Consider the following 19,889-nt stretch of genomic DNA (forward strand, 5'->3'; position numbering starts at 1 on the left):
ACGCCAATTTTTTTTTATTGTTAACTTTTACCTGGAATTCAAGAAATAAAATAAAAAAGGTATTATATTCGAAACGAGTTTTATTCTTGTTCAGATAACAAAATCCAATCTTGGAAAAAAATACTAAAAATTCAGATTATACGAATAATACAATTCTGTTTATATAGCAGAGATTTCAATGATTATTTTAAATATTTACAAAAAAACATTACGTGTACAAATACAAGCTTACTACAATTACATGTAATTTTAGTAAGGAATCGCCTAACAACAAAAACATTAAAAACCTTTTTTTTCGATGATTAAAAATGAGCTGGCATAGCTTACAAAAGTTTGTGTTGTACTAATTACTTCAACTAGCCTACCTTAAAATACACTTAGTAAAAAATTACAACATATATCTGCACTAACAAAAAAATTGTCTAAAAATGTATAAACGTGGTTTAACACACAAGTTTTTAAAACGCACAGCTTTTTTTACATATGCGCATCTTCAAATTTTTAAGTCAAATTGGTTATAACATGCACTGTTTTATGAATAAAGGATAATGTTGAAACATTTTCCATACAAGTCAAGATTTTAAAATATTCGTTTTTTTCTCGATTTCACCATTGTTTTTATGTTCTTTCTTCGTATTTATAAAAACCTTCTTGGTATGACTACTTTAAGTCATTTATCTAAGAATTTGATGCATTAAAAAATTTTGGTAATAAAAATCCATTATCAACTAATCCAAATAGCACAAGTTTTTAGTAATGGTTGGTAATAAAATCAATTGTGATTGATAAAACAGTGCACATAAGAGGATTGAACATCTTTTTTCAATTTATATCATGAAATTTTATGATAAGATGAATCATTTAATCTCATAAAAATAGCTGCAGTCATCTTATTGTGACTTTTGATTCGTAACTGTATATGCTTCTCTTTAACAATAAGTAACATATACGTTTACACTTTCACAGAAATGTTCATCTTAAACGAAGAAACTTCGCAATGTCAAGAGATTTTCTAAATATAAATTTAACGTTTGTAAATCATCATGCCATTATTCTAGTCTTTATTAATCAAGTAGTAAATTATTAGGGTATAATCACTTTTAATTGAAAACATTTCATTAAACAACTTGCTTGCACTACAACAATCTGGCTTATTTTTTTTAATCAAAAAAGTTATATAAATTATTGGTAATAATTTAATTCACTGTTATTAACCGACTTTTGGGAAAAAATCAATTCGAAAATGTATTAGTTATAAAAACACTTGTGAAACCTTGACATTACAATAAAGTTTCTTAAAGTTCAAGTTTTTTCGGATGTTTCTAGTCAATAAAAAATTTTTATCAAATACATTGAATCAAAAAGTTTAAACTTCTTACGCAACTACGCTGAAGTCTAGATCTTAAAATGTTTTAAAACCATTTGAGAAACGTCTCATAATAAATCTTTAGACAAGTTCATTCTTAATAAGCACTACCAAACTGACCTTGAATACCAAAGCTGTTAGTATTGTTGAAGTTCATATTCATCATTTGAGATGTAACGTCATCTATTGCTGCAGGAGAGCAGGTATCTAAAAAATGATTATTTATAGTGTTTCTAGTATTCACATTTTTCAGGGAAATAGATGCAAATACATACGGTAGTATACATTGGAATCATATAACGATTGAAGTTTCTGATACACAATAGAAACTGCTGCATCTAAAGATAGTTGCTTTGTTGGCTGTATAGGACCAAAGTCAACCATGATGGCCATGTTGTCTCTTATGATCGTAACCTGTGTACATTTAAATATGTTTGAGATAACAACACGAAACTTTTAAGTATTTCACAAACGATAATTAAAAATTTTTTTCAAGCATTACGTGGTTGCAACAAAATACATCTATAAGAATCCATTAATTTACCTTATAAACAAATCCATCGGGACTGTGGCTTTGGATACACTCAAATGTACAAGAAGCTTGCAGGAACCTTCCCACAAAATCAGAGAGACTATGAACGTGTTGTAAGTCAAGAACCTCGTGATTTACATTTCCTGGATATTGCGGTTGTCGCACTCTTGGAGAGTATTTTCGACCATTCTTTTTATCTTCATATTTTTTGCCATTTTTACTTCTAGTCATAGCATCATTGATGCACCGCTGTCTTTCAGCTTTCTTTATAGGACCAATGGGCTTTGCCCAGCAAACTTCCCACTGTTCCTGTTCAGCTAAACCTCCAGGCTCTGAACGATTAGACAATAGAATAATAATTTTAAATGATTGAAATTTACTTTATAAACAGGTTTTTAAACGTACGTGTTACAATGCTCATAGCTCGTTCTGCCATTTCTCGAGTTTCGTAATGGATAAACGCAAAGTGATTTATTTTCTTCAGTTTTACAATTGAAATATTTGTTGCCTTCATAAACATATCTCTAACTTTTTGTTGAGAAATTTCCATGGTCAGATTTCTTACAAAAAGTGCCGTGACCTACAAAATGGAATAAAAAATGTTTCTGTATAAAATTAGAATCTAGATAGTCTCTTTCGATTCTGTTAACTAATAATGAAAAAAAAAAAATCTGAAATAAAAGAGTATACTACTTAATTCCAAATTGTTCATGACGATTAACTCACACTTTTCATGATCTCATCATCGACTGGTTCACCAGGCTCAGGATCTGCCCAATCGACTGCAACCTCATGGTCCCATAACAGTACTTTTCCAGGAACGAGCTGACGCCTGGCCATCGCTGCCGACCTGTGATCTTTGAATTCGACAAAAATGAAACCTGCAATTTATAAAAACACACATAAAATACCCCATTATGTTTCATCACCAGAGGAAAAAAAAGAGCTGCCATAAGACCTCTGTTCAACGATCTATCTTGTGCACTTGGATACAGATATACATCCACAATGCCATCCATGAGTTTGCTTAACTCTTCCATGAACTCGTCCTTAGTTTTGTACTTGGGAACGCCACCAAAGAAGAGCCTACAATTGTCGGTCGACTTAACAACGCCAATGGTAACGCCTGGTCTTATCTCGTAATCGTTGAGCATCTGCAATGAGAAAACAATCGATTAACATGTTAACCACAAAAAAAAAAGCCCATAGCAGATATATGGTTAAAAAGATATGTATAAATAACTTACGTCGCAAGCGACGCGAGCTGTCTTGGCATCGGCATACAGCGCAAAAGCGTACTTCTTGGTCATGCCGGAGAACTCGAGCAGCAACCTCAGCTCCATGAGTCTGCCGGGTCTCTCCAGGATGGGCATGAGCTCGTCCTCGTAGCAATCGCGGGGTATTCGGCCGATGAAGACCTCCGCGCCCTTGATACGCTTGCGCGTCTCCTCGGTCAGTTCGGGTGCGGTGAGACGCCTCTGACCGTTCTCCTGGACGAGATCGTAGCCGGTCTTGTGCATCAACTCCAGGAGACGATGCGTGAGTTGACACTCACTAGACGCGGTCGAAGTGTCGGAGACGCTGCTGGTGACTGTCGAAGCACTTCCTCGCCGTTGGGCGTCCATTTTTCCGCACTACCTCGGATGATGAACTCTCGCGTGCTTGGGGGAACACACGCCGGGGAGCGTACGTTGCGTTTACCTAAAGGATCTTGAAAAAACAAAAAAGTCCTATTCTAGGTTTCGAACAAAAAAAAGTCCTTCGCGACAGCCAAGCACGTACTAATTGTAAAAAATTCGCGACACTGAATTCGAGAGAACGCGATTGGTTTACGTATAGACACGTTCAACGGTCATAGGATGGAAGCGTCGGGAAATGTCAATAACAAACAGACTAACCTGCCTGGAAAAACAATCATCTCGAGCTAGGTGTACTAATAATACTTACTGCTGCGTATCGAAGACCTGCTCTCGTCTGAAAACCTCTCGCGACACTACGGAAAATCCGACCAGGTACTCTTCGGTGGACGAAAATTGTTAAAAACAGTCGAAATGGATGTGAGGAGCGACCAGCACTAACCGTGGAATCGAATCTTTGCGACGAACACGATCCGATTCAAGAAAGCCGGACGGCATTGGCGGCCGAATCGCCGAATCGACCCTATTCGACGGTTATTTTTTCTCGCTGAGAGAAAGAGAGAGAGATAGAAAAAAATTTTCGGGTCCGTTGCAAACTTGCAACATCCCAACTCCCATGGGAGTTAAGGGAGTTGGCGCTTCGATCGCAGCGGGCCAAGTTCGTTTTTCGTAGTTCTCCGGATCACGTGGTCGTCGAAGCTGCGCTCTGATACGTGGAAACGGCGAAAATGCGAAAATGGAGGGGTTATGGCGGCGGCGTCGGCGGCCGCAAATTCAGGGAGGGGAGAGAGGAGAATATGTACTTACAAAGTTTCGAGTTTAGACAAGCTGCTCACGTTACTTCTATTAAAGTTGAAGTATTTACTAATTATCTAGTTAAGTAAGTATTTGTCTGAATTAATTTGTCTTCTTGTTACGAACAGTAAAAATATCATTAAATGTCATCTTATATATTGGTGTACTTTGTTCAATTTTAGTTAAGGAATGAGTTATTGGCCTTATTGAGTAGTTTTTTGGTAATCAACTTTTGGAACAAAAGATCGATTTTCTTCAAAGTTGCTGAGTCTCCAAAGGTTAGTAAATTTTGTTTTTGCATGTCTGTGTAGAAACCTAAAATGCAGGTCATGAAATTATAATACGCCAATAGCGTACATACTATTGGCTTTGAGCCCCATATACTTTCCTCATAAAATAAAGCAATTCATTTCTAATACCTACTCCTTTAGAATTTTTTTTTCAAGACCCTCACTAAGCACTAATTTTTTCACGGATTGACTGCACTGGTATTAAAAAAAAAACCTTTTGAGAATTTTGGTCACTAAGATTCTTTAAAAATTAATGTTGAATTTTTATAAGTTGTATAAAACATGATGTATGGTTGTCGTGTAATTAGTCATGATAGCAATGCATTGTATCTAGTGTGATGTACTTGAGTACTGTTGAAAAGTTTGTCAATAAAGTATGACAAATAATTGTATGTCAATATTCATGGCAAGCTAGGTATTTTATGTTTGTTTCTATTTCTACTTTTTTGACACACCAGATGAATACATAGATACAACTATAGAAATTTGATGGTTTCTACCCATGCTTTGTGATCCATCCCCAAAAATTCTCAGCTTAAATCTTGATATATATATACACACACATGCGCATGTATATTAGTTTGAAAAAAACATTTTGAATCATGCTGTTTAAGTTTCATGAGTTTCAGCATATTAGCTTCCTAGACAATCAGTAAGTATTTTGTGTTACCACATAAAATGTGTGCTTTTGATAGTTCAGTGATATTATTAGCTTAAAATGATGTCATGTAATGATTAAGGCTTAGTTAATAGAATATAATTGCACTAAAACATTATTGTCAATATTATAATGCTATCAAGTTCACTTCTAAATGATAATGCTTCAATTAATTCCCTTGGAATGATTTTTTTTCAGTAAATCTTTGTAGTAACAATTACAAAAAAAGTGACATAGGGTAGAAATAATCTGAGTTCAATAATTTATATAAAATTTGTTTTCCACTTTATTCTTAAAATCATGTATCTCCCAAAACATTTGAAATCCTGTAATGCACATATCCAGTGTAAGTATACAATATAGGATTCGCATTTTTTATATTACAATACTATAAATGTGTGTCAGAAGATTCAACTTATTTTTACATTTCTCAATTTTTTTTTTTGTTGATATGCACACTAGCAATTTTAAAATTTTACTACTTAGTAGTAATAAATATCAGTTGGTCCAAAGTTTCTTACTAGACTATATAATTGCCATTGTACATAAATTTATTCAAATTTAACAATTTCTTTTACTAATTATTTTCATTTAATTTTAAATTATGTTCAACGATATTTATATAATAGGAAAAATATTTAGCTCATGTAACAGTACTTAAATTTTTTACTTAGTTCTACTGTACAAAGTAAAGTTACACCAATTTAGTCAAGAAAAACTTGTTCTAAATCCGTTTCATTCAGTCTCGGATTGTAAATCTCCTTTTGTGTTTGAGGTTGCAGCGAATTTAGTGATTCTGTGAGAGATGTTATTTTTTCAATTGCTTTTACATTTTTGCTTTTCAACTTTTTGGCAGACAATCCCTTATCAGTTATGTTACACAATTTTATTGCCAATTTTTCACTTTCCCGTATTCGTTCCACTGTAGCTACTTCTTCTTTTAATGCTGCATGAAATGTCGTCACCTGTAACAAACGTACATTATGATTTACTCAACTTATTAAGCAATTTTTATCATTAACAAAAAGTAAAGACTAGTGTTTATTGGAAGCTTTCACTTTCACTGTTACTAAAACATATTTGAGTAACATGACTTCAAGAAGTTCAAATATTCTTTACAAATTTCTATGACTGCAAACAATTAGTTAACAAATTCCCCAAGTATAGTGTTATATTTACCCTTTTTGCTTCCTGTTGAAGATGTTCTAATTTTTTTTCCAACTTTTGAATTTCTTCGTTGCTGTACTGTGTGGTTTGGCACTTGTCCTCTTCTAGCAGTACATTGTCAGGAACGCAAATAAATTTACGAACCGTATTCTGAAATTATTTTATCCTCGATTTAATGAGCGATTCCGAATATTTTTAACTACTGAAGATAAAAATTACCTCTATTGTTTTAAAGTGAGGTTTCATATTATGTCTGTAAGTTTTCCTTAATTGTTTGATGTTATTCTTTAGCAACTCTTTTTGTTTTGCTTCTGGATTGTACTTTTTCTCTATAGATTCCCACATTTTATGACACCTTGTGTCCACGTTTTCTAGTATCTTCTGGTGTACTACAATAAAAATAATTTATTATTTATACTTCTTTGAAGTGCATTAGATACTTAAGTACACATCGACCTTTTGATTTCTTAAAGAGAAATTGAATGTGTTTACATGAACTGAATAGATAAAATTAAAAATTCAATGAAGTAAAGCATTTACACGAAATAAAATGATGAAAGAGGTACTATTACCAAGTAAGACAATTTCTTTCACGTCAATATAAAGCCTATCAAATAAGTGTAAATATTCATGCACTGAATTTCTTATCATTTGACTTAATAGTCGATTACTAGTTTAGTAAGGTGGGTAATGTACCAAAGAACAAAAAAATAAAGATTTATTGAATATAATTTATTTTCATTGCCACATGATACACATACAACTTTAAATCACATGTATTACTAACTATACAATTAACACCTTTTACAATGTACACATAGAAGCTCGACGAGACTTACTTTAAATGGCAATTAAAATTAATCGTAAACTACACTTAAACAAACAAGCATGAACCAATAACCGAAGTTGGTAGGAAGAAAAACATCTTGATTATGTGTGCGACATGGTGCGCATTGATACTCTCTGTAGAAACTTGTTCCAGGCGCTGGACGAGTGTGAACTCTAGTCATGACTTTCGATATAAAATCCACATGAATCCAGAGCACACCCGTCCAGCGCCGGAGACAACCGCCAAAACCAAAGATACAACGCCGCCTTATGATTGATCTAACTTTGGTTAAAAAAAAAACTCTGAAAATCCAACGATGCACCAAGAGAAAACAATACATCGAAAATAAAATAGAAATGGCAAAAGAAAGGAAAAGACGCGCACCGAACAAAGGAGGGTACGCCAGATCGGCAGAGAAAAAACTTAACGGCTCAATTCAACAAGTAAACGTTATAGAAGAAAAAAAAAAATTATCACGCGGTTACAATATTTAAGTCGCGATTCTGACGAACCGTTTTAAATATGAACACAAAAGACAAAGGGAGACACCGTAGTATACAATACAGCAAGCCATGCATGCAGAGGAGGAGCAAAAGGTCTTTGTACTCGCGAGAGACCGCGTCGTTTTGAAGGGGAAAAAAGAGGTAAAAAATACACGTATTTTGTGGAAGACAGTGTGGGTAAAATAGTGTTATGAGCGCGTGAGTTTCCTCTTACTCGCAGCAAAAACGGTCCTGGAGTGCAGCCCGAACAGCTGCATCTCATACTCCTCGGCCCTGCGTCTCGCCAATTCGTCACTTTTCCTCTCCCCTTGGTCCATAGTCCTTTTTGTTTTCTTTGCGAGTTAAAATTGTACCCGGGACGTGCAGCTCGGCAAGTTGACTTCTTAGCGGGTACACTCGGCGCATCCGATCCGGTCAGCTCCGCTGGACACAATGGCAGACAATGGCGCGAGTCTCCCTTCTTTCTCCTTCCTGTAACATGGCCGTATGCGGCGCGCGCGCGGCGCGTTGCCTCTCTATGATCGTATCATCCTTGTTCGATTCATCACGTCGAACCAATATACATGTATATATATGCATAACCGTCGTTGCCTCTCTGTATACATATAGATGTTGTTTTTGAAAAATCTCGTGCATCGTGCATGCCCTTTTGCGCATTTCTCTGCGTCGAGCTCGAGGATGATGTTATTTGATTGCGGCTACTTGTTGAATGTCCGCGTCACCCTTGTAAGTATGTTTCAGGGTATATTTTCATGTAGGCCACTTCCATCGGCTTCCAGCATCCATGATTAAGTTGTTTTTAGATAATCACAATTTTTTTTTTTTTTTACGAAGAGAATGTAAAATTTGATACCGAGAAATTATTTTCCACTCAGACTAGAAGATGAAAGATAAGGAAATCATATTTTTTTATTTTAACAGAGAGTATAGCGTGACGCTGTAAAGTTTGAAAAAAGCATCTCTTCCGTGATGTCTTGCCTCAGCACTACGTCCTCTCTATACTTGTAGGTTTATATTTATGTGCAGCTTCATCATACAGTTGTTGAATAAAATAAAACAAACAAATTTCCTTGACATAACTAAATGATCATTGATCAAACTACATGTGTAAGCAAGTAAAGGTATTTTATTTATCGTTTCAACGGTTTAATTCAATGTATAGGTAATTAAACATTTTTTTTTAATTAACAAACTTTTGCAATACTTACTTGACTTTTCAGTAGAAATTGATCAGACATGGATCAATCTTTTGACCATCGCGGTCAACGATTTTATGGGTAGTTCAATAAATTTATGTATAGGTGGCGTTCTCGGGAAAAAAACCTGGGTGTGTGTGTCTGCTCGACACACAGGGTGACACAGGGGCACAGCCGTGCAAATTTTTAGGTTATAGAGGCTTCGTGTCAATAAATTGTGTACAATCGTTCTTTTAAAAATTTTATTTATTGTGTAAGTGTAAGGTGTGAAAAATCGCCAAAATGAGATTCGATATTTTAAAACTTATCGGCAAAAACTCAAAGAGATATGCCAATCTACCAGACAGTTATATCAAGAGAAAAATGGAAAGGGTAAATGTTTATTTTTTTAATGAATCAACAACAGTATTTACTTTGGGTGTATACTTTTTGTATTTAATCAATACGAGTTTGTGGTTTGTACTAGTAATGCTCTATTTTCATAGATATATTGGAAAACTCCGGGTTGGCCTAGGCATCTTCCAAAAACTCACCAGAAAAAGAAATTTTACTTTGGTCTAGAGCGGCCTTGGACCAATGAATTTAGAATGTTGAATCCAGCATCTGAAATACCTAAGCATGAACATGTTGAGCCCATTTTGAACTGGTCATTCTTTAGAGGCGACAGAGTTAATAAAAACATATTAATCTCATCACTAGTTGCTATGGTAATATATCTTTGAGAAGGCTCTGACTCATGGTGTTTTATTGCCATTTATAGGTGGAAATTTTGACTGGTCCTGATAAGGGTAAACAAGGAGTTGTATCAGTTATCTACGAAGAAAAAAATTGGGTTATTGTTGAAGGCTTAAACACTATTATTGATTTCGTGGGTAAGAACAAAGATTTTCCTGGCATACCCATGCGAAAAGAGATGCCTTTGCTAGTCACAGAAGATATACAGCTAGTAGATCCTCAAGATCTGTAAGCATACAATTACTTCATGTAAAACTGTGTGTGGACAAGTTGATACATTTTTTTGAAATTCTAAAATTTCATTGAAAAATATTTTTTCTAGCAAAGCAACAAAAGTTGAGTGGAGGTATACAGAAGAAGGTGAAAAAGTACGTGTTTCTCTCCGAACTGGAAGAGTGATTCCGATTCCTCCTTCCCATTATGAAACAATCGATTACAAACTACCACGATCATATAAAGAAAACGACGAAAAAGATACTCTAAAGGCTCTTGTTGAAAAAGTTACCTTCAAAGTAAGTTCGAATGCTGTAGTGTACCGAAATTACAAATTAAGATCATTTCTTTTACAATTCCGAACCGTTTATTGTTTTTGTAGCCTGAGTTGAAAACTTTTGAAATGGACATAATGGAAAAAATGGGAATTAAAGAAGACCGTGTTCAAAAACCAACTTACTGGTATTGAGTCAGCAATACTGTATGAAAATTAAAAAATACATTGTAAATAGGAATCGTTTACCTTTATAGTATACGTTATATAAATTTATATCAAACTACCAAATAAATAGATGACATTTACTTTTGCTTGTAATAAATTTTAAACAGTACTTTTTCTGCTACAAGAATGAAGGATTCTTAGAATTAACAATTTTATTGAATGTAGTTGGATACAATATCATTTATTATTACCAGAGACTACATTGAAAATGCTTTTGTTTTACAAATCAACAACACGTAAAAAACAATTAGTGTAGAAGAAAAAAAAAGCATACATAACAGTTTGACACTGAGCGCAAAATTATACAATAATATTGAATATCGCAACTTACAGTTTATGGTTAGCTTGTAAAAATAAGTCAACTAAAGGGTTATTTTTTTATTATAAGTCAACAGTACAATCATTAAATTTCTTTAATATTTCACGCTAAACCTCGATGATAATTATAATTAATTAAAGGCGCACAAACATACTCACACCTATCACAGCACGATTTATTCAATAAAACAAGCAAATTAGAAAAAGGATTAAACAGATTTTTAGATTTAAATAATTCAATAACATAGTCTAATATAGTCAACTTGTAACTTTGCATTCACATTCTTCTTTTTTTCTTTTTTGAAATATTAACTGTGTATTTGGCACATTCATTCATTCAGTCACTCATATATCTGTAACGTATATATTTTCACTATGTATTTACACATAATTTTTAATGAAAATAATTCGGAAGAACAATAATTATTGTTTCTTGATTGGATAACCGTTGCACAGTTCTTGTAGACACGTTCGTGGGAAGACCAATCAATGTTTAATGATCTATTGATTTTCCTTTAGTTAAATCAAGAAAAGCTAAGTCCTGATATTCCCTTGACTTTTATCTTAGACGACCCTTTTAGAGGCTAAATTTCGATTACAGTGAAGGTACGTTTAATAAACGTTATATATTATTTGAATAATTTTTTGATGACTTAAAAATGCACAAATAATTCCAAATCATGCAGTATGTCGTTGAAATGTCAACATTAGGGATACACTGAAAGGATCGAAAGAAAACTATTAAGGCATGTTTCTACTTCTCCATTTTACATACATGTGTAACTTAGTATTACACAGGACTTCTATTCCTGTTGAAATAATAAATATAAAATATTCCCTTTTTTTCGTGTCCCTTACAAGTTAAGCTCATTTTTTTACAATTTACTTGTCATTTTTTAATTTTCCACGACAATCAGTAATTGATGTATTTAAAGTTTTTTTCGAGACAATTAGATTAAAGTTCCCAGCGACAGTCCTTAACTGAGAAAAGTGTTAAACAAATATTACCCCAATTTTTAGGAAAATTAAGATACACTGAGTAAAAATTACGTTGGATTTTATTTTTAACACCATAAAAATTACTGAATCATACAATAAAATTGCGTCATGGTGCAAGTGTACCTTCTCTCTCCTCAAAAATGAAGTGGTTATTGCTCCTCTCCTTTGCACATTGCGAGGGTACAAGTTTTTTAATGACGTGGTCATTTTTATCTTCTCTCGTTTTAATTTTATATTGAAAAAAAGGTTTTCTCCTTTTTTTTTTGTTTTTACATAAGCTCATAATATTGCACTGCCAGCACTTGTTTATTCGTTTTTTTCTCTTCGTTTGACGATAGTACAGTCGAACCACATCTCATACATATATGTGTATACATCAACCCCCACTTAAGACTCGTAGTATGGCGAAGATGCAAAAATATGATGATTAAAAAAGAAAAAAAAAAAAAAAAAAAAAAAACGTAATATAAATAATAATTGTAATAATATAAATATATGATAATAATAATAATAATAATAATGATCATCAAAGGCACACAGGGGCATTATTGTCGTTCGCAATACGCAAACACTTGACTGTTACAACCGACTACTTAATACATATAAATCTCATAAATGTATACAATAAAATTTATCTCTAATCATTATATCGTAATGTTTTGTCTTTACGTATGTATATAAAACTCATTCATACAGTCGCACGACTGTATTCGTTAATATTTTTCGTACTTCGAAAAAAAACAAAAAAACAAAAAAAAATCGATTTCTCCTTTCATGTTGCTATACGAGGGTATGTTACAGCTGTCAAAACGAATGGAAAAAAAAAGGATCGAAAATGCTACATGTACTGATTGAAAAACCGGCGATAATAGCGCTCGGATGACTAAACTTATGTGATAATCGTTGTTTCGCCGCGCGTCGTCGTGTTCACGAGGATTTGGTGGCAGGATGTCTGACTAGGAGACTGACTTCCCCGTCGGGTAGCTTCTTCATCAGGGACCAAGCCTCGATCCTCGACATCCTGCTCACGTCGCGGTTGTTCACCTCGAGCAGCTCGTCGCCCGCCCGCAAAGCACCAGTCTTTTCGGCAGCACCACCTTTTTTTTTTTTTTTTTTTAAATCATCGATTAGCTTATTGTTTTTATTGACATTTTAATTTGTTTGTGCCACAGATTTTGTTAAAAACAAGTTGATTTTTTTTCCAATTTGCAAGAGATTATATAGATTTACTTTCATATTATTAAAGTAAATCACAACCGAACAAGTAAATTTTTTTTTTCTTGATAAGTTATGTATAAATGTATTTTTTTTTTTTTTTCAATTTGAAGAAATATTGAGTTTTAGTAAAAAAATACATCTAAGCTAATCAACAACGTTCTTCGGTAGTCTTTCAACATCAGTAACCCAATATCAAATCTTGATTAAACGCTCAATCAGAGACAAGAAACTGCAAGACAGAGAGAGAGAGTGGCACAATATAATTCAAAATAAAAAGCTGAGCTCTATATAGTTAATGTTCGCGAAAAGAAGAAAAAGAAAAAAAAAAAAAAAAGACAACGGGAGGGCTCATCGGTTTACGGTGTATAAGATACCATAGCTTGCGTGGCAAAGGTTTCGTTATTCTTCTTCTCTCGTGCAGCACTCATTACGTGTAATCTCCACGCGATGGTGTATAACGCAACATGTGGTACTTACCGGTGAATATCTTCTTAATTAAGAGGGGCCGGTCGCCAAGCGGACTATCGTGGCCACCCTCGAGACTGAAGCCCAAGCCAGTGCCGACCTTGTACATTGCCACGACCATCGGCGGACCCCACGCTGTGTTATCCACGACGCCGTTCGTCTTGTAACCTGCGTTTGACAATTGCCGATTGTATTACATGAATCATACTTTTTCTTTTCTTCTTTTTAACGTGTACAAAGTGCCATCCTTATACCGATTTGATTGATTTGTTTGCTTATTCATTACTGGCACTTTGAATATTTCTTTTACCGATTTCAACTAGGCACCCTGAAAAAATGTCACTTGGGCAGGTGGTGAGAAGAATATCAACACCAAGCATATTTTTTTTCTTCAAAACCTCGTCTCTGATGGACTTACATGTCCCGATATCTTTAAAAATAACCACGCAGTCAAAAAAAAAAAAAAAAAAATCAGCTCACCCTCTCCTGCAGAGCTGACGCTCTCCGTGCGCGACCTGAACCTGGAAACAGTCGTCGCCTCGGGCTTGGCGCCATCCTCGGCCTTAGCCCTGGAAACAACGAGCACGACCTCGGACCTCGGCTGCTTCAGCACGGCAAGGCTCTCCCGGTGCGTAAGTCCCCGCATGCTACGCCCGTTGATGCTCAGAATGCGATCGCCCCTGTGCACGCTGCCCTCCTTGTCGGCTATCGAGTGGCTGAGCACCCGGTGAATCGTTATCTCCTTCGTCTCGCAGTCGGCGCCACCCGCCAGGATTATCCCCACGCTGCCCGTCGGGTTCTCCTTGTGCAGCAGCACCACCGCCACGTCGTGGCCACCTACATGGACATTCCGAGTTGCGATTGGTAACAAAAATGGAGTCAAACGGAGGGTCCTCGTTTCAAGTCCCGAAAAATACATTTTACTACCGACTCGTAAAAAGACGCCTCGTGTCCCACAAAGAGGCTCATTTTGTCTCCCCCCCCCTCCGCCGAAACCGTTTTATAGCGGCCCTTAATTATTTACCCATGTACCCTTAAGTCGCGTCTCGCAAACTTGAAAGATTCCATATTTACGAGGACGCCCACTTTTTTTTCCCCCCCCGTTCGTACTGTATACTTGCGGTTGGCGAAACTAAATTTCACGCGGAAAAAAAAAAAAATAGAGGGACGCGGGATTTATTTCCTCACCGGGTACATACACTGATCTCCGAAAAGTGCGGCGCGCCGAAGCCCCGCTCGTACATCATCCGCGCGACCGAAATTTATTTACGGTACATATATTTTTCCCTCTCGGTGGCGGCCATTACCTGCAATTAATTGAAAAAATGTACGCGCTACCCACGGAGAGAGTACATTATGTATATGTAAAAACATTAAGGAGGGAAAAAAAAGAAAAAAAAGAAATTCGAAAAGACCCATATCGGTGCGTATAATTTCGCACACGCAAAGAGCAACGGCAGCGATGCATCACCGCAGGATCGGAGGGAAAGAGATATACATAATGGCGCGGAGGAGGGCGAATTGCGCCAACGATCGATCTTGTGTTATGATTATGATGATTACCTCTTGGCTCCTCGAGGTTCGCCTCCTCGACCAGTTGGGCGAGCTCCTGCTGCGATATCAGACTGGTGCTGCTCGCGAGCGAGCTGATACTCCCGAATTGCTCGCCGTTGAAGCGCTCCGTGTCTGGCTCGCAGGCGCTCACTCCGCCCACGGGTCGAATGTTCTCCTCTACGCTGCTGTCGAGACTAGGGAAACGGTTGTGGGAGCTTACGTTGGCCTGTACAACAGATTTAGGTGAGATGGTTGCCTTGGGAAAATTAGACGATTAGATGATGGATATACTTCGTACTCACCGATTGACCGCCCAGCGAGTATGCACCGGTGGACGAGTTGTGGTCCACCTTTTCAAAGACCTTCTTCATGTCCGTGACACTGGCGCTTCGTCTGCCAAGGTTGCGCGACATCGGTATCTTGGAACAACTGTTGGATTGCTTGCTCGACTCGCTCGTCTCGATGGTACTGTTCTCCAAGTTATCGGCAAAAAGCTTGCCAGTTCTGCCGCTGAGCGAAGGTATCTTCGTAGACGATGTCTTCTCTTCGGACCACAGGTCTGCCGAGTTGGATCTCCTCTCGATCTTTGAGAAAGAGTAGATGCTCGCCTCGGGGACTTTCTCGGACGTGGTTCTGGTGTCCGAACTGATGCTGAGGCTGCGTGGTAATTTGGAAGACGATAGCTCGCTACCCTTGGTCGTTAGAATGTCCTCCAGACCCATCTGGCTCTTCAGTTGGCCGTAGCTGCCGTCTTCCATGTGGATGGCAGACCTGCACGGGAATTCAGTGGGTGCAATTTTTGGAAGACTCTTTTCTTTCACTCGAAACGATGGATAACATACCTCGATCTACTTTTCGTTGTCAATACTGCCAAGAGATCGTTGTCCGTGGTCTTCTTCAGGGCATAATTCGACCTGGACTTTGGTTTGATGGAGTCGATCAAGTCCACGTCACCCTCGCCGTCGATGGACTGGCTCCTCGATCCCATGGTTGTTGAGGGGCTCTGTTCGTTGAGAGCTAACGTTGACTTGCTTCTGAAGTTACGTGAACTCGAAATGTCCTCGTCACCAGCCAACGTCTTCTTACGACTGTCGTAGGAATTAGTTCGATCGTTGCTGTCGGTTGTCAAGTTCCGCATTTCGGATCTGACCCACGACTTTATATCGTTGGAAGGCTCCATCGCTTCGGGCTTTGGTGGCCTCGAAGTTGCTGCAAAGAATGAGAATTGTTAGAGAAAAAAACACTGTATCTATCGTCACACAAAGGTTCAACACGACATGACTTACGGATTGGCACGTTTTTGGCTTGCGGGATAACAACGCTCCGCTTGGGTGGAAATCTTGGTTCTTCGTTCATCTCCTTTTTACCATCCTCCGGTTCGACGTTCTCCGCAATTTCGATGTAAGCAATCTTAATCTCGGGCTTGACGTGGTCGGCGTTTCCATTCGATACTCGGTGAGCATTGACGAAAACCCCGCTCTCCTGCTGGTCCCCGGCTTCCTCCTCGTCCGTGAACTTGCGCTGAATCAGCGGTGAACCGTTTAAATCCCGTCCGCTACGGCATCTTGCACTTGCCAGGATGTTCTTGCGGTTGATGGCCTCGACGCTCTGTGGCTTGAGGACTCGACGGGACAAGGATTCAGCGCTAGCTTGCGACCCCGAGGTCAGAGTTGACGAGTTGCTCGAGTTGGTTTCGGTGCTGTTCGAGCGTTTCAGCATCTGACGTTGGGGAATGTGGGACGACCGGACTTGTTCAGCTGGTTGTTGCTGTTGGTGCACTTGCTTGAGATGCGTCGTTTTCTCGGGTACGGAATAGCTGCGCTCCGATATCAGAGTGGAACGCACATGGTTGTTGCCGTTGTAAACTTTGTCAGGCACTATGGTCGTGCCGTTAGTCTTGCTATCCATTATCAGTTGTGGGCGTTGGTAGTGCGTCTCCGAGGATAGGTAGGATCTTTCGGAAGAGATGGTAGACCTGTCCGAGGGCACTGGAGACGCGGGTGGACTGAAACCACGAGAGATACTGCTCTGGGAGCTGCTGACAGCTGAATCGTTGTCCGAGTCGTCGTACTCGTTCCTGCCAATCTTGCGTTGGCAGTTGAGCTTGGGCTTTGAGGCGGGATGGTTATTTTCGGGTGAACCGCTAGATGATACGAAATCAAAGCTATAATCACTTCTCGTTGGACTGCAAATACTCTCGAGACTCTTGGGCGCATCGGATGCTGGACTCGATAGTTGACTGTTGGTAGTGGTGTTGGCACTGCCTTTCGAACCATTGATTGCTGACGAGTTGTTGTTGTAACTTGTCAAGGTTTTCCTTTTGAAAGCTGGAGAATAGCTGGATAGAATTTTGGGTGCTGGCATTTTGAAGGAAGTGTTTGTCCGCATGGAGGAGCTGACTGTGCTCGCGTTGCTTGCAAGTGAACTCTGGGAGCCCCACTTGTCGTGAATGTTGGACCGAGGCACCTGAAAAATCAAAAAAAAACCTTAAACGTCGATCACAAAGAAGAATAGATACATCCATCCTATAGGATTCTTGGTCGCATTACCTGATTAACCAAAATAGATTCTCGAGATTTGATTTCCGGCAAATCGATGATCGGCTGGTCCACCGACACCGCGTCCTTCTCCGGTATGACCAGTCCTCTCAGCTTGGACATGCCCTTCCGTCTCTGCTCGATCAGCTGGTTCAAGCTGCTCTTCCGCATTTCGTCGCTCGGTCTCTTGAAAGTCGACGCCAGCGAGGTCGTCCTGGCGATCGATGACGTGCCCCCCGGCACTTTGCTCGAGACCTGAAGCGCATCAGCGCCATACGGACCCAAAGATCCCGAAAAACTCGTGGCTCTCGTCAGCACGGCCGCGCACGCAGCTGGTGCCTTCACCGGTGAGGGCATAGGCGAAGCCTCGTAGCTCTTGCCGAGACTCGGACTCATGGCGCGGCTGTAGGCTGTCGAGTACGAGCTCAGGGGACTGCTGGACATGGACGAGCCACTGCTGTCGCAGTTGTTGATCTCCCGGGACTTTTGCAGGTGTATGGGCGAGGAACCACTGCTACCGCCGCTGGAGTATCCATTGACCCCACCTGGACTCGAAGGCGGCGAAGTCTGGGGTAAATTGGGGACCTTCTTCCGAAGGTGGCCATTGTCGGTCAGGTCGAAGGTGCTCTGCGTACGCTCGGCCACCGTCGGTCTCTTGTCCTCCCCAAACACGTCGTCCGACGATTTGTGCTTGGACAAGCGCCTCGGACTACCTGCCACGATCGAGGTCGGGAACAGCGGAGCCTCGGCGCTGCTCTGCGACGAGAACATCGCGATCTTGTCCTTGACCGATTTCTCGGACTTGTTGTCCTGGCGCCAGAGGTCGCTGTTGGACGCAAACTTCCTCTCCTGCGACTGGGCCCGAGCTTCCACTTTGGGGGGCCCGGTCAGAGGCAAGGGTGGCGGGCTCGCTCCCACCTCCCCCTCATCCGAGCCCTTTGCGTAGTAACCGGCCATCTCGATCTTCTTCTCGCTCGCGAGGCTCTTCTGCGCACTGTAGATCACGTAATTACCGACCGAGCTCCTCTTGTCCGCGTCCACTTCTTTCTGCATGAACTCGCTCAGCATGTCCTTTTTGTCGAAGATGCTGCGGCCCTTTTTGGTGACGAGTGTTGCCTTGTCCGCGGGGAGGAAGGGATTGGTGCCGTCCACCACCGACTCGCCCCGGTCGACGTCGCCGTTGGCCGCCATTGTCTCGCGCGTCGTTACGTACTGGTACTGCTGGCTCGGGCTCGTGAATTCTTGGTACGCCGCGGGAAACTCGTCCCCGTCCGGGGGCAGGCGCTGGCCGCCACCTCCGCAGTTGTCCATCCTACCATTTACCGCGCCTGGAAACACCACAAGGGAGTCGCTCGCGTTACCTTCTTTTCTTTTCAATTAACATGGCGTACAATTTTACAAACAATGCACGTATATATAATTATTTGTGAGTATAACATATCAATTCCAATATAATGGATGTCCCAACGTGAAAAGCCCCATCAGCTGGTATAAGACGAGAGTTACAATATACCCATATGCAACTCATTTTTATATTTATCGGGTCAAAAAATATGGCTCCATGGAAAAAAAAAAAAAAAAAAAGAAACATGTGCCTTCGCGCTTGTGTTCCTTATATGCCCCGTTGAGCCCTCCCAGAGCTATCGCTATCACCTCGAGGCCGTGGCACTCGAGGGGTTTCTATTTATACAAAGGACCCCGTACGAACTACTTTACATCCGGCATCAGCGGAGATCCGCGTCTGTATAAATATGTGTGTGTGCGCTACATCCGGCTATATCATACCGCGTCTATGGAATACAACGGCGTCGTTAAGACCAAGACGACCAAGCGCATCCGGTCGTGAATTTTTCTTTTTTTTTTTTTCTTTTTTTTTTTTTCGCTCAGACACCCGCGCGCCCAAGATGTCGAATTACCGAATCCTTCTTTCTTTTTTTTCCTTGGTCGCTCGTTACTTTCGATCGATTTTTGTCGAAGGGCGTGAAAAGGAAGGTGCGCGTGGGCTTCTGAGTTGACAAAGGAGGGAGGGAGGAAAGGATATTTTTTTGCGATTTCCGCTGGTGCGGGCACTCGAATGGTTTCTGTAATACAATCAGATTCTGTTGCTTCTTTGGTTATTTCAGTGATCGATTGTTTGGGTGTTCATGTGTCCATTGTTACCTTGAGTAGATCAATGAAATTTAATAATCAAAGGGTGCGAGAGAATATTTTTTCGGCTAACTCAATTTGTTCATTCATCATTTATTTACCAACACCAGAAAAATTTTATTTGGAATTTTCTTGTGTTGATTTGTATGATGTTTTTAGGCAAGAACAATAAACAATTTTAAATAAAAATTTAAAAAATAAAATAAAATAGTTATTTTAGACGAAAA

General features: G+C 39.3%; 4 protein-coding genes across 5 annotated transcripts in view; 1 reads left to right on the plus strand and 3 right to left on the minus strand.

Annotated features, from left to right (window-relative positions):
* Positions 1 to 150: 150 nt before the first annotated feature.
* Positions 151 to 4,161, minus strand: LOC106645696 (putative RNA-binding protein 46). The gene is made up of 8 exons (XM_089588575.1): positions 3,846 to 4,161; positions 3,146 to 3,608; positions 2,857 to 3,052; positions 2,625 to 2,779; positions 2,304 to 2,478; positions 1,911 to 2,230; positions 1,642 to 1,780; positions 151 to 1,573 (listed from the first exon to the last, which is right to left on the minus strand). The coding sequence occupies exons 2-8, from the start codon at positions 3,521 to 3,523 to the stop codon at positions 1,464 to 1,466; spliced, it is 1,473 nt and encodes a 490-aa protein (XP_089444701.1). The 5' UTR covers positions 3,524 to 3,608; positions 3,846 to 4,161; the 3' UTR covers positions 151 to 1,463.
* Positions 4,162 to 5,789: 1,628 nt separating this feature from the next.
* On the minus strand, positions 5,790 to 8,198 carry LOC106645697 (uncharacterized). Its single transcript, XM_014361613.2, has 4 exons — positions 7,992 to 8,198; positions 6,665 to 6,834; positions 6,458 to 6,595; positions 5,790 to 6,243 (listed from the first exon to the last, which is right to left on the minus strand). Exons 1-4 carry the CDS (start codon positions 8,092 to 8,094, stop codon positions 5,983 to 5,985), a joined length of 672 nt encoding a protein of 223 aa, XP_014217099.2. The 5' UTR covers positions 8,095 to 8,198; the 3' UTR covers positions 5,790 to 5,982.
* An 898-nt stretch (positions 8,199 to 9,096) lies between these two features.
* Positions 9,097 to 10,503, plus strand: mRpL24 (mitochondrial ribosomal protein L24). Its single transcript, XM_014361620.2, has 5 exons — positions 9,097 to 9,345; positions 9,459 to 9,641; positions 9,734 to 9,936; positions 10,031 to 10,220; positions 10,304 to 10,503. The coding sequence occupies exons 1-5, from the start codon at positions 9,256 to 9,258 to the stop codon at positions 10,388 to 10,390; spliced, it is 753 nt and encodes a 250-aa protein (XP_014217106.2). The 5' UTR covers positions 9,097 to 9,255; the 3' UTR covers positions 10,391 to 10,503.
* Positions 10,504 to 10,585: 82 nt separating this feature from the next.
* LOC106645709 (uncharacterized) overlaps positions 10,586 to 19,889 on the minus strand; it is an 83,505-nt gene continuing 74,201 nt past the window's right edge. Inside the window, exons 3-11 of one of the 2 annotated variants that reach the window (XM_089588661.1) lie at positions 17,527 to 18,842; positions 16,264 to 17,443; positions 15,820 to 16,186; positions 15,280 to 15,748; positions 15,138 to 15,233; positions 14,987 to 15,101; positions 13,904 to 14,260; positions 13,436 to 13,591; positions 10,586 to 12,837 (exon numbers count right to left, since the gene is read on the minus strand). In XM_089588661.1, coding sequence (XP_089444787.1) covers positions 12,668 to 12,837; positions 13,436 to 13,591; positions 13,904 to 14,260; positions 14,987 to 15,101; positions 15,138 to 15,233; positions 15,280 to 15,748; positions 15,820 to 16,186; positions 16,264 to 17,443; positions 17,527 to 18,825 — 4,209 coding nt within the window. In that variant the 5' untranslated portion in view covers positions 18,826 to 18,842 and the 3' untranslated portion in view covers positions 10,586 to 12,667. Of the gene's footprint in view, positions 12,838 to 13,435; positions 13,592 to 13,903; positions 14,261 to 14,986; positions 15,234 to 15,279; positions 15,749 to 15,819; positions 16,187 to 16,263; positions 17,444 to 17,526; positions 18,843 to 19,889 lie in introns of both variants that reach the window. The other variant, XM_089588660.1, reaches the window with a different exon arrangement.

This window comes from Copidosoma floridanum, unplaced genomic scaffold, assembly GCF_036245765.1.
Source record: "Copidosoma floridanum isolate Cflo_tuat_1 unplaced genomic scaffold, Cflo_Japanese_pri ptg000007l, whole genome shotgun sequence".
NCBI classification, from domain to species: domain Eukaryota; kingdom Metazoa; phylum Arthropoda; class Insecta; order Hymenoptera; family Encyrtidae; genus Copidosoma; species Copidosoma floridanum.

Excerpts from the sequence above, each read along its gene's own strand:
- LOC106645696 (XM_089588575.1), bottom strand. The coding sequence starts at position 3,523 with ATGGACGCCCAACGGCGAGGAAGTGCTTCGACAGTCACCAGCAGCGTC. Across the intron at positions 3,053-3,145 it reads CAGCTCGCGTCGCTTGCGAC|ATGCTCAACGATTACGAGAT; the intron begins GTAAGTTATTTA and ends TTCTCATTGCAG. Across the intron at positions 1,574-1,641 it reads TGATTCCAATGTATACTACC|ATACCTGCTCTCCTGCAGCA; the intron begins GTATGTATTTGC and ends ATCATTTTTTAG.
- mRpL24 (XM_014361620.2), top strand. The coding sequence starts at position 9,256 with ATGAGATTCGATATTTTAAAACTTATCGGCAAAAACTCAAAGAGATAT. Across the intron at positions 9,642-9,733 it reads CATTCTTTAGAGGCGACAGA|GTGGAAATTTTGACTGGTCC; the intron begins GTTAATAAAAAC and ends TGCCATTTATAG. Across the intron at positions 10,221-10,303 it reads TTGAAAAAGTTACCTTCAAA|CCTGAGTTGAAAACTTTTGA; the intron begins GTAAGTTCGAAT and ends TTGTTTTTGTAG.
- LOC106645697 (XM_014361613.2), bottom strand. The coding sequence starts at position 8,094 with ATGGACCAAGGGGAGAGGAAAAGTGACGAATTGGCGAGACGCAGGGCC. Across the intron at positions 6,596-6,664 it reads CTCACTTTAAAACAATAGAG|AATACGGTTCGTAAATTTAT; the intron begins GTAATTTTTATC and ends AAATAATTTCAG. Across the intron at positions 6,244-6,457 it reads TTCAACAGGAAGCAAAAAGG|GTGACGACATTTCATGCAGC; the intron begins GTAAATATAACA and ends CGTTTGTTACAG.